At 40.2% G+C, this 12,083-nt stretch overlaps 1 protein-coding gene across 1 annotated transcript; it reads left to right on the top strand.

The window, feature by feature from the left end:
• The first annotated feature begins 3,900 nt into the window (after positions 1-3,900).
• On the top strand, positions 3,901-8,607 carry LOC145482982 (uncharacterized). Its single transcript, XM_081461608.1, has 3 exons — positions 3,901-4,345; positions 6,609-6,953; positions 8,131-8,607. The coding sequence occupies exons 1-3, from the start codon at positions 4,016-4,018 to the stop codon at positions 8,605-8,607; spliced, it is 1,152 nt and encodes a 383-aa protein (XP_081317734.1). The 5' UTR covers positions 3,901-4,015.
• Positions 8,608-12,083: the final 3,476 nt, after the last annotated feature.

Genomic DNA, 12,083 nt, shown 5'->3' with positions numbered 1-12,083 from the left:
GAATTCCTATTGTCTTCAAAAACAATAGAGCGCATACATAATTAATAATTCTGCATGCATAATAAATGTATGGGGTTATACGGAAATCTTTCCCGAAACGTTTGACAATTGACTTTATCGTTGACTTAGAACCTTGACAAACAGCTGCAATTTATGTGATTGTTTACGGTGTTTACACGATACTCTGATGTGCCGGCGATCGATTGGTCTTGGGATAAAGCATGAGCAAAGCACAAAGCAGCCTCTTATATAAGAGACCTCAAGTTAAACAAGTCTATCGACCTTCGCAGCCGACATGCAAAAAGGAAGCTTAACAATGACGACGGCGACGCTGAATTTTTATTACCTACGATTTTTGCAATTTTTTGGGATTTGTCCTGGTGGCCTATGGCTTGAAACCTCTCTCTGGCTAAATATGTAATGACAGCGTTCAGTTCCGATTGGAAATACGAAATATTAGCAGTTCGATTCGTCGTTCGCGTTCTCCGGCCTACGCAGAACGCGATCATTTTGCGTTATTATTTTTGCAGAGGACGGCTATGAAATATATAAAGGTTTACTGAACACACTTGTACAGCTATTGTTTTGCTCATTAAACCTTTTGTTTGGTGGTGCCCATTGTCATCGCGGTTTGTTCCAGGCTCCGTTCACACTACGCCGAAGAAATTTAAAAACGCCTACAGCTTTATAATATTTCTACGGTTAGGCCTACGGTCCAGAGTAATCCGTCACGAAAACGGAGCTTTTCGAAAACGCTCCTCCAACCGGAGGGATTTGAAAACGCCAGCCTTGCGTTTTCGTGTGGACGGAAAACATTTTAAAATGGATCTTTTCGAAAACGATGGCGTCACTGAGGAGAACCACGTGATTTGCCTGACCGAGCTTTCCTCAAACAAAAATCCAAGATGACCGGTGATTGTTGCGTTTTTAAATTGCTCCGGCGTCGTGTGGACGGGGCCCAAAGTGCAAAGTGCAATGAAAAGAAATCGGGGGAGGTCCCGCACAAAGGAGAAATGCACCATGAATAAACACCATAAATATTTAGTAGGAGTGGAACTCTCTAAGGACCTCAAGTGGAATACTCGTCTTGTTACCAGCATTATAGCCAAGGCTAAGCAGCTAGATAAAGTTTTACTATACTTTCTTTTATCCTCGGATTTATCAGAAGGAACTTGCATCGTTGCCTAAACACATTTAAGAAAAACTCTCATTACTGGCTCATTAGTAAGACCCCATCTTGAATGCACGAGCAGTGTATGGTATCCGCATACCTGCTTCGTAGTCTGAATTTCAGTCGTCTCTTCCCTTTACCCCAAAGGGGTAAAGGGAAGAGACGACTGAAATTCAGACTAACCTGTTTCGTTGATCAAATAGGCGTTGCCTCCTATTGACAGTAAATATTTGATTACGATGCGTGATGGAAGATCTTGATTGACGATTCTATCTTGTAAAAGCCTGGTTTTCACTAGCGACGGAAGCACAAGTGCAAGCACAAGCGCAAACACAATTTTTATTTCACCGTGAAAACGGCCTTGACGCAGGCATAAGCACAAGGATCAATTTTTTTCTTTTTCTTGTGCTTGCGCTAATGCTTACGTTTGTGCTGCAACAATTGAAAACGAAATACCGCTCAGGGAATATCAGTGATGGCAGAGAAGGCCCGAAGCGGCAGAGATAGCCAAAAATCACAACAGACTGACACACAAGAAATGAGTAAGTTTTATTAATCTTACATGAAAAATGTTCATATTTCGGAATATTTAGCGTTCTAAATTGACCGTATTTCGTTCCCCATACAATTTGTTATAAATCGTTCAAATTCTCGACGGCTCCTCGCGTAACTTAACACCGCGTCAGTACAGACCCACTAGGGGTCTTTTCGCCCGCGACTCACACAAAGCGCACGTGACGCTTTCATGAAAAAATACGTACGTGTCGGAGAGTAATTTATTTTTCGCTCTTCTCGAGACGTGAGCTCGGGACGCCTGTGTTCACATCAACTACATTCCCATCAGCCTACACCTGGACACGCAGGCTGACGTCACGGTGGTTACTGAAAAGCACTATGGGAAGCTTCAAGCGAACTGTCCCCTATCACTCACTTATCCTCATCAGGCCCATGAGGACTCTTGAGGCCGGGAACTGTCCCCTATAGCCCAATAGTATAGCGATCAGAAGCTGCTCCGGAGAAGAGAAGGGGCCGGCGCTACCCTAGTAGTCTCCTCCGCAGCCGTTTTTTTGGGGGGGAGCGTTGCGTAACATCCCAAAAAACGGCTGCGGAGGAGATTAGCGCTACCCCTGCTGGAAAAATTCACAGTGACACTCACTCGAGGAGTGAGGAGATAGCAGAACCTGTTTATGTAGTTAAAGGTCAAGGTGACACCGCACTACTAAGCCGAGGGGCTGCCGAACGGATGGGTCTCGTAGGACCTGGACCTGACCTCAAGCGCGCCTCTGCCAGTTATGGGGGAAGGTCGGCAAGTGACAGTCGACTTAGTTGAGGAGTTCAACGATGTGTTCTCAGGCTTAGGAAAGTTGAAAGGAGTCGAGGTGAAACTACACTTGGATCAAGACACAAAATACGTTGTGCAGAAACAGAGAAGAATATCTCTAGGGCTCAAAGACAAATTTGATGAAATGTTCGATAAATGGGTGGAAATGGATAAACATTGAAGGTGTAGGGGAAAAACCAACGGAGTGGTGTAACAACCTTGTACTTATCCCAAAGAAAGACAGAGAAAACATCAGGGTAAGCCTCATGACAGATGCCAACAAGCACATAAAAAGAATCAGACATGCCATTCCCGCTTTAAGAGAGCTGGAGACAGGAATCAATGGGGCCAAGTATTTCTCCCACTTAAAGACATAAACGACGGCTACATGCAGCTAGAGCTGGCCGAGGAAAGCAGGAAAATCACTGCATTTTACACGCATAGAGGGCTCAAACGCTTCAAAAGGCTGCATTTCGGGATCAACAGCGCGGCAGAGATCTTTAATATAACGAGGTCGAGCGCAAGAGTCAGACGTCGTCAGCATTTATGAGAGCATTTTGTCTATTCGGAATTTCTTTATTATTCCAAATAATATTTTTACCATCACTTTCTGTAGCGAAAAAATTTCACGGAACTCAGACCACCATAACAAAAGTTCTGAAGACATGATTGCATTATCATCGCAGTTATATGAGCTCTCATATATTCACTTGTATAACAACAGTTTGTGGCATAATTAGAAACATCATAATTACAATTTAGAAAGAACAGACCTCCTACGGGCTCTAACATGTGAGATAATAAAATACGTCCGGTCATGTTGCATTTGAAAACTTAAATAGTAGTTTTAGCCATGCCAACCTTAAAGATTTGACTATACAGTCAAGCTGAATAGATAATGAATACAAAATCTTTTGCAGCGATTTTATGTTCAACAGAAATTCATTCGCACGCATGCCTTCAAATGTTCCAAATGAAATCTTTAATTAGCCCCATGTAGATTTCAAATAGGATATATTTCCCCGCTCTCGATCGAGTGCCATCTTCACCCCTCCCCCGTCTTAGAAGAAGGTACGTCCGTGGTTTGTCCACAACGTATCCAAAAAATTACTCTAGAGAAGTTTATTACAAAGTCTGACGCCAGTTTTTACAAAGTGCAACAGCTTAATTTATTACAAAGTGCGGCAGCTATTTACCTTTTGTTTACAAATTGCAAAAAGTTAAGTAGGACAGGTGTAAAAAAGTGGGACGACTACAATGTACAAGTACGAAAAGTAAGAAAGCAGGGCGTCTTAAAGAAAAGACAGGGATTCTTTGATTGATTTTTTTTCGGTTTAGGAGATATTGGACGAGTTGTGTAGGATATCTCTCCTTGCCATTGCAACTCTCTTCCAACCAAACACCCCAGGGCTCCTCGATCGGCTTTCATTTTCAGTGACCAAACCAGTTTGCATACATTATTTTTCGGCACCCTATCACCTGTCGAATTTCATCAAAAGCGTCCAACTGATAGCTCCCAAAACATGATTTTTCCAAAGTTGTTTTCGTTTTTCATTGCGTTTCTGCAAGTTAAAGGAGACTGCCTGACAGGAAGCTGTCAAACGATTTCCCTCGACGTGTACCAGGATGCCGTGCAAGACTCAGAGTTTGTTGGCCATGTATTTCACAATTCTGTCACGTTAAATCCAATTCAGTGCTACATGAAATGCATACAGGACTGTCGATGTTTGTCTCTGAACTACAAGGAAAACACCGAACAAAAATACTGCGAGCTGAATGAAGGAAGTCACTTTACCAACAAAAGTTCTCTCAAACAGTCTCACGGGTCAAGTTATTACATCCTTCGGAGGAAGGTAATGATAAATCCTAATCTGTTGTTTAACTTTTCTGCTTTTGTCACTTTTCTTTCAGATCAAAAAAGCCAATTGACGCCAAAAAATTTTTGGCTCGGTGCCGTGAATGGTGCGCGTAGGCAAAAATAATACTAGTAGCTCGGCGTGGATACATTTTGTTGTGTGAATGACATTTCCTCATCAGTGCTGAGCCAAAATTTCACCTGTGTTTGCTTTGGCAATTTGGAAGTTGTCTTAAAATTGTACGGACCGTTCAGGCGAGTGCAATTTCAAAGAATTTTCAAACAGTGGGTGAAGTTGTGGCTCGTTACGGCGGAAACGACGCAGAGAATTTTCTGTGGTGTAAATAGGCCTTTATGAGCCTTTAGTGCAAACACATCTGACATTGAGTGTGTATTTTCACAATGTTTTCCAATGCACCATTATGAGGAGAAATAAATAATAGCCTCTATTTGGCGCAAAAATATGCTCGGGAAGTGATCGAGCAGTTCTTCGAGAACAAAGCTCGAGGATCACCAAGGTAGTGAAAGATGCTGTGAATAAAAATTACTGAAAGGCGACGTTTTTTGATATTTTTTATTGGGCAACATCATCTCTTGACAACCGAATATTGTGTGGAGAGAATTTGCCGACACTTCGTAAACATGGGAAACCCAACAGTAAGTAGTTTGTGAAAGCCACTAACCATATGGTAACCACCTATCTATGTGTATTACCATGCAAAATCTTGTCGTGAGAAATGTCTGAAGTTGTAAGTGGTTAATATTTTCGGAGCAGAATAACAGACTTGCCTATGGTGGAAAGGCCTAGGCCAAGAACTCATTTAAAGACAGGCATTAATACAATCAAGTCAAGCCAAACTGTGTTCTCCTGCTCTGCACAATGTGGCAAAGAATATGTTCGAGAAACTTTCGTTTATTAGAAACTTGAGTCAAGGGACATCTTACGTTACACTCAGTGGATTCAAGCAAATTAAAAGTTCTTGCCACGGAAAGCAACAACCTGAGATGTAGCCAAAGTAAGTAGCAGCTGTGCAGAAGACTACAAAATTAAGTGGGATCCCGGAGCAAGTGCGATCCATAGATCTTTTGTCAGTCTTCTCACACTCTGTTCGTTTCCCTACATTTTATACTTTTGAACAGTACAGGGGAGATGTTGTGTTAGCTTGCATGGGATAGTGTTCAAGTTAGTGAAGTGCGAGATGGATGTTGGTCATTAAAGATGGCGTCTGGAAGTAAACACGTGTTGTTCACTGAAGACTACTTTAAACCCAAATAACTCGACGACAGATACCACTATCGTGTTAAGTTCTGGTTACGGTTTTAGGGAGCTTAAGCAAACCACGACGACGACGGCAACGAGAACGTCACCAAACAAAAGGCTTAATGAGCAAAACAATAGCTGTGCACGTGCGTTATAAATCTTTGTACATTTCTTTGCCGTCGTCTTGAAGACAACAACGTGAAATGACCAAGCTCTGAGTCGTCTACGGAACGTGGACGACGACGGCTAATTTTTCGTATCTCGATTTGGAATTGAACGCCGTCGTTGCATATTTAGCTTAAACACGTTTTTAGAGCCATCGGCGTACCGAACAGATCTAGACAATCGCGATCTTCGCTTGTAAAATATAAATTCATTTTTTACCAGGCGTCGTTCTCGGCGTCGTTCTCGGCGTCGTCGTCGTCGTTGCTTAAGCTCCCTTTTTTTAAACTTAAAGCTGATTTCCAGTCCGTACTGCACACTCTCGAAAGTTTGTTTACGTTTTTCGTTTTGTTGCATGTATGACATCACAAAATGTGAACATTTTGCAACTACTTACATGAGCTGAATTCAAAATTTCATGTCAACCGCCATTTTGGACGCGAACAGTTTATGTTTCGTTCTTTCTCGTGATATCACTTGACAAAACAACTTCGCAGCTGAAGCAGCTGGAAAATAATTTGAAAGGTCTCAAAAGTAAGGTATGTGGTTCGTAACGAATAATGAACATCGATTCGCTTTCCATCGAGTGAGATTTTTTTATGTTTATAAACATGAGGGTGCTGGGACTGCGCAATACGGATTGAAAATTATCTTTAGCAGTAAAGCTATACATTGTTGGCAAAAATTTCGTGAATTTCTGAAAAATCCCATAACTTCCTCTCAAAAAAGGCAAAGTTTTTGGTTAAATTTATGCAATCCTAAAGCTCTAATTGGCGTTCTAGAGAGCCTTGAAATAATCGCAATATTAAAAGCTGATGAATATGACCTTCTTCATCAGATTCACAGAAGCGAAGCGTCATGTCTTGATAAAGTCACGTGCACCAATGGTTGCTGCAGGAACAATCCGTGTCTAAATGAAGGAACCTGCAATGAAATCTGTGAGCCCACCAGCGTTCGGTACAATTGTTCTTGTCCGGTACAGTTTGTTGGAAGACACTGCGAGATTCAGCTGAGAAAGAGTTGCCAAGGCTACAAAGCAGCTGGGGTCAGCGTGTCTGGATTGTACAAAATTATCGATGACGACAATGAAACTTTCCAAGTATTCTGTGATTTTGATTCAGAGCCTGGGTTCGCCTGGAATTTGATCCAGTCATTTAGCTTTTCCAACAAGGACCTAATGAAGGTAACTTGCAATAACGAAATTGGTAGTGTGTGGTGTAGTAGTGTGGTGCTGTACTTTGTCATAGCCTTCCTCACTTCTGCCTTATAAGCTACTTTTAAAATTAACTTAACGTAAATTAAGCAGCTTTGGTGTCTCTTAGGGTGTTCAGCCTCAAAAGGTCCACGGCGGGAACTTTTGCGGTACCTGTCACGGCCAAAAAAAAATAAGACAGGAGATATTTGACAGTCAACTGATTTTTGAGTTAATTTGTCTCATTTACTCCGGTAACTCTGTCACGGTAATAGGGGTGAAAAAAATTCAAGCCACGCCCAAAAAGAGGATCTTGCTTCTGGCCCGGCCGCTTTTAGGCATTCTTTTCAAAATTTCCGATGAGCGCCCCGTCCTTTCTATAAGGGAGTTTCCTCACCCCGGGATTCTGAGTAAGAAAACAAGGGGTATCGAATGGTCTTTGAGAGCATTTGCAAGCATGCGAGCATTTGCGAGCATGCGAGCAGTGCGTATATTTTTGCAAACACGAGCAGTGATCAAATTTGTCTTGCGAGCAGCGAGAACTTCAGAAAATGCAGATGGCGAGCAGCGAGCACTTCGCAAATTTTCCGCTAGCTGGAATCTCTCTTTTCAATTAGATGGAAAAGTTGTTTTGTGCCAAGTAATCTGGCTGACACTTCCAAAACAGGACATGATAGGCACAAAGTTAGAAGCAACATGTTAGGATCTTATTGCCGCTCAACCAATCTCAGCCGCTTACTTCGCTATACGCTAACAGCCAGTATGCCTTGTTTGATGCCAAATTACGTCACTTAGCTTCATGTGAGTCAGTGGATGGACGCTCAAGGCGATCTAAAGCCAGTTTCTATCCGCGAGAGGAAGCTAAATGCTACCAGACTTCAGAATCCGAGCATGTGAGCAGTTGCAAAAATTTTGCGAGCATGACCAAGCGAGCACTCATCTAATTTTTGCGAGCAATTCGAGCAAAGGCCCAATTTTGCGAGCACTTTTAAATTGAATGGGACCATTCGACACCCCTAAAACAAGTGAAGAGGGGAGAAAAGAAGATGGTAACGTCAAAACACAAGGAAAGCTTGAATAGAGAAAGCACAGGATCTTCCAAGCGGCGAAATAATATCTTAAAATCATCAGTCCCTACTCACGATTTCGATTGTTTTTTCCGTTCCAGGGTATTGTCTTTTCGGACTACACTGATTCAAATGCTGTCAGTGGTGAGATGCTCAACTGGAAGGCGTACTTAATCCGTCCAACTTATCTTCAATGGCTTGCAAAACAGTCAACCCACTGGCGAGCAACTTGCCGCTACGACACAGACGGTGCTGCGTACCGAGATTACATGAGAACTTCGCTGGCAAATTTCGACATCATGAACATTCCAGTACCGATCTCAGCCAAGTGCTATCAATTCGAGATTATAAACATTCGGGGTTACGAATGTGTCTCATGCACTGTGCCACTGTGGAATAAGAAAAGTAGAGCTTCCCTGCACACGGACAGTAGCAGAAATGTTTGCCAATTCAATGGAAACAAAGGTGATGTGGTCGACAACGAAGATAACTTTGGTAATTATGGTAATTTTAATCCAAACTTTCGTTGTACTTCCAGTCCAGATTCTACAACTCAGTTCTGGATCGGGGGACAGTAAGAACGAGTTCACTGAATTATCAGGTACCTTATGGATGCATGGAAAGCGCCATTATATACGTGGGATACTGGCACCTTCATCAGTAATGCATCATAACTCTAAACAGAATTTCCAGTCGATCGGGAATCCGAAAATTCAAAAATAATTGCGGTCTTTTATGTTAATTCGCAATTTATAATTTAGGACCAATACTTTTAAGTTTAGCTTTTTTATAGGATTGTTGACAAGTGGGATGTGTTACCACTGTCAGTTCGTCAGGCTTCGAGTGTTTCCTGTTTTGTTTAGTGTTTTTTTTTTTCTTTTTCTTTGAGGTGGTCTACCTTACAAGGGGATTTATGTCTCTTTTATTAACCATCCTTATGACACTTTTTTCTTATTGTACGGCATGTTTTCTAGTGTTTGTATTGCTTTGGGCCATTAAATTGTCCCAAACGAATAAATAAATAAATAAATAAATAAATAATAAATAAATAAATAAATAATAAATAAATAAATAAAACACGTCACTCGTGGAAGCTCCACTCGCGAACCGAACTTAACAGCAGCCCTTGTAAAGGCTCCTTGGTTATTTTAAGTGAAGTACATTACTTCAGACTACATGTTATACGAGCCTGAATTTGTAAAAACTAACTGACGTTCATAGAAAACGAGGGCCAGCAGTGCCATTGTTTCAGTTGACACACTAAGGAATTTCAGTTAAAAACCTCCGTATTTTATGTATTTCTAAGCTAAACCGTTAACTCGAGAAAGATGTTCCCTTTGAAGGGAAAATGGACAACAGTGGAATAACTTACTTACAAGTTACCAAGCAGATTCGCGTATTTCCCAAAGAAAACTCATTACCATTGCATTTTATTTTTGCAAGAAAGGATAATGTAACTGGGTGCTTCCTTTAGTCTCTTCTTATGATCTTTGTTCGGCTATTTTTAGAAAGATGCTTGACTCGTTAAACAACTTCACGCATTACGTCAGACAATGCCAGAATCCTGTCTTTTGCTTGATATTTTACTGTGAAGTCGCAGAACAGCGATAAGAAAAAAGTCTGGATGTTGCCATGGGCTACAAGGTCACGAATACGTGATATATATAGCATGTACCACATGTTACTAAAGTAATAATAAATTTCAGAAAATTATCACAGGGCCCTGGGAACATGTCTGTGGAAGATTTCTATGAAGATAGTACTTATGGATAAAGTTTAACATTGTTATCAGCTGTTGACAGGTGTTGCTTATTATGCGAATCTGACCTGGATTAAAGTTGCTAATTGACTTAAACAGACGAATCGAAAGACCTATTATACTTTGTTAATTAGCATGATACCAATTACATTACGCATGCTGTTAAGTCCTCTTGAGACTAAAATTTAATTCGTGATCATCGACTCTTAGTAACATTGGGTGGGCAGTAATATATCAATGTAACAGTGTGTAATAAGTCTTTAAGTGCAGTCTTCATATCAGAAAAAACAAAAAGTAATTTTAACGATTTTGGCTCTTGGTTCCGATTGAATTCATCGATCTGTTTGTTAGAGCGGTTTTCAATTGAATGTCGTAGAACCAAAACCAAACCAATTACTTTTCAATTAAACTACTCGGCAAAATCTCAAACCTTAGTAAAACCAAAACCAAAACCAAAGTAATTGCCTGATTACTTTCGACGCTGAACTGAAAAAACTGCTGTATTTTCAGCTTAGTTTGTCGTTTTGATAGAACGAAGCTCGCATTGGTAGAACAAGCCCATGATGGTCACTTGGTTTCAAGAATGGATTAGAATCTTATTTTAAATGCAGTCTTTGAACTCGTAGAGAAAAGACTGAAATAAGTGCTACGTGTAAAACATATTTTGAGTAGAGCTTACGCAGGTTCAGCAGTTTTCCGGACGTAATTAGATTTTTTTCCAAATAGTTGTTTATAAAGTATCGAGAGTCGAGAAAGTGTTAATAGTTAGTTCGTTCAAAATCAGTCACGATGTGAAATAAATCTAAAAAGCCTTGGCAAACAGCTGTTCCTGCAAGATAATAATGCAATTGTAAGAACTGAGAGAAAAGTTAATGGCGTGTTGTGTTGTTTTCTGATATTTATACGGAATTTGTACCATAAAGAAAGCGCATATTGCACGTTTGACGTGACTTATTTTTGTTAAAAAAAGGATTCATTGGGGGGAGGGTTTCATTGGGCGGGGGATTGCAGTTACACCCTTATTTTTATAAAAACTCTTTTTGTAAAAATTTATTTTGCGAGAATGCTGATTAAGTATAGTAAATAAAGAAGAATAGCTATATGAAGCCCGGCAAACTTCAAACGAAGTAACAGAGATGACAAGATGTGTGTTGGGAGATCCACAACCGCGCGTGCGCAAACTTTTGTTTTCGGCTGACGTAATATGCATGACAAACGTAACCGAAACCGTTCTATCGGTTAGTGGCTCTCGCGGGCATGCATTGTCCATTGTGTTTTGTGCACGGTCATGGCCACAAGAAGCGAACAAAAACATACAACAAAAAACTTTTTCTGGTTTCATCACAAAACCAATCCCCTCTGTCACTGAACTATGATCAAAGTTTTCAAGAACATGCTAAGAAATCATTCAAGTTAAGACAGCCAAGAGCTATTAAAAAATACTTCAATTAAATTTTCCTTTCGAAAAATATGTAAAGCAAAAGTTAACATTTACACAAAAGTAGATATATACCCAGGTCAGCTGAGCCCTAATTGTTTAAATGCATATTTGATAATAGTAACCACGCAGAACTTCAATTTCAATATATTTACATTGTTAAAATTAGCAAGCAAGTTTTCAAATATTGTGGGACGTAAGAGCATGTTAAGAATATTTTGAGGCTCAAATCGGAAAAAAAAAAAATAAAACATAAAAACCTCGCTTTCTCTCGAAATTGGTTATTTCGAACTCCAAGCTATCGACTTCGTCTGACCCCAATATCTTGAATAATATCAGAGTTGACAAATTACTCCTAAATCAGTTTTTTTCTCCTAAATGAGAAATTTCAGCGCTAATTTGCAATTTCACATGTGAAATTACAAAATTGCCATGCCAACGTTTGGCGCGAAATTTCTCAATACAATAAACAAGTCGCAGCAATCATTTGCCAGGATTGTAAGTGTAATTTGTCATAATAATAATGATAACACACATAATAACACACTTCATAACACACACTTATTACACACACACTTATTACCAAAATAGACTGAAATAAAACAAGTTTAGGACATTCTTTTCTACAGTATCTGTAAATGTTTGTTGGTTCAGTTCAGGATATTACAAGATCATCAACTAGTATACTCGTGAAATTATTTCCTAATTTCACTCGTTACCATTGATTAACCTTTCCGGCTAATTTTTATTTCTCTTAAGAGCTCGAGATAGCGGTGTTCTATTGTATTTAATCTTTTTTGGCCCATCGTCAGCTGTCATTTTTCGTTACCTCTTCAATGTCTTAGCAGATGTTCTGC

Source organism: Orbicella franksi, chromosome 3 (genome assembly GCF_964199315.1).
Source record: "Orbicella franksi chromosome 3, jaOrbFran1.1, whole genome shotgun sequence".
Lineage (NCBI taxonomy): Eukaryota > Metazoa > Cnidaria > Anthozoa > Scleractinia > Merulinidae > Orbicella > Orbicella franksi.
Note: the sequence above shows the minus strand (reverse complement) of the source record. Positions and strands in the feature narration are given on the sequence as shown.

Excerpts from the sequence above, each read along its gene's own strand:
- LOC145482982 (XM_081461608.1), top strand. The coding sequence starts at position 4,016 with ATGATTTTTCCAAAGTTGTTTTCGTTTTTCATTGCGTTTCTGCAAGTT. Across the intron at positions 4,346-6,608 it reads ATTACATCCTTCGGAGGAAG|ATTCACAGAAGCGAAGCGTC; the intron begins GTAATGATAAAT and ends CTTCTTCATCAG. Across the intron at positions 6,954-8,130 it reads CCAACAAGGACCTAATGAAG|GGTATTGTCTTTTCGGACTA; the intron begins GTAACTTGCAAT and ends TTTCCGTTCCAG.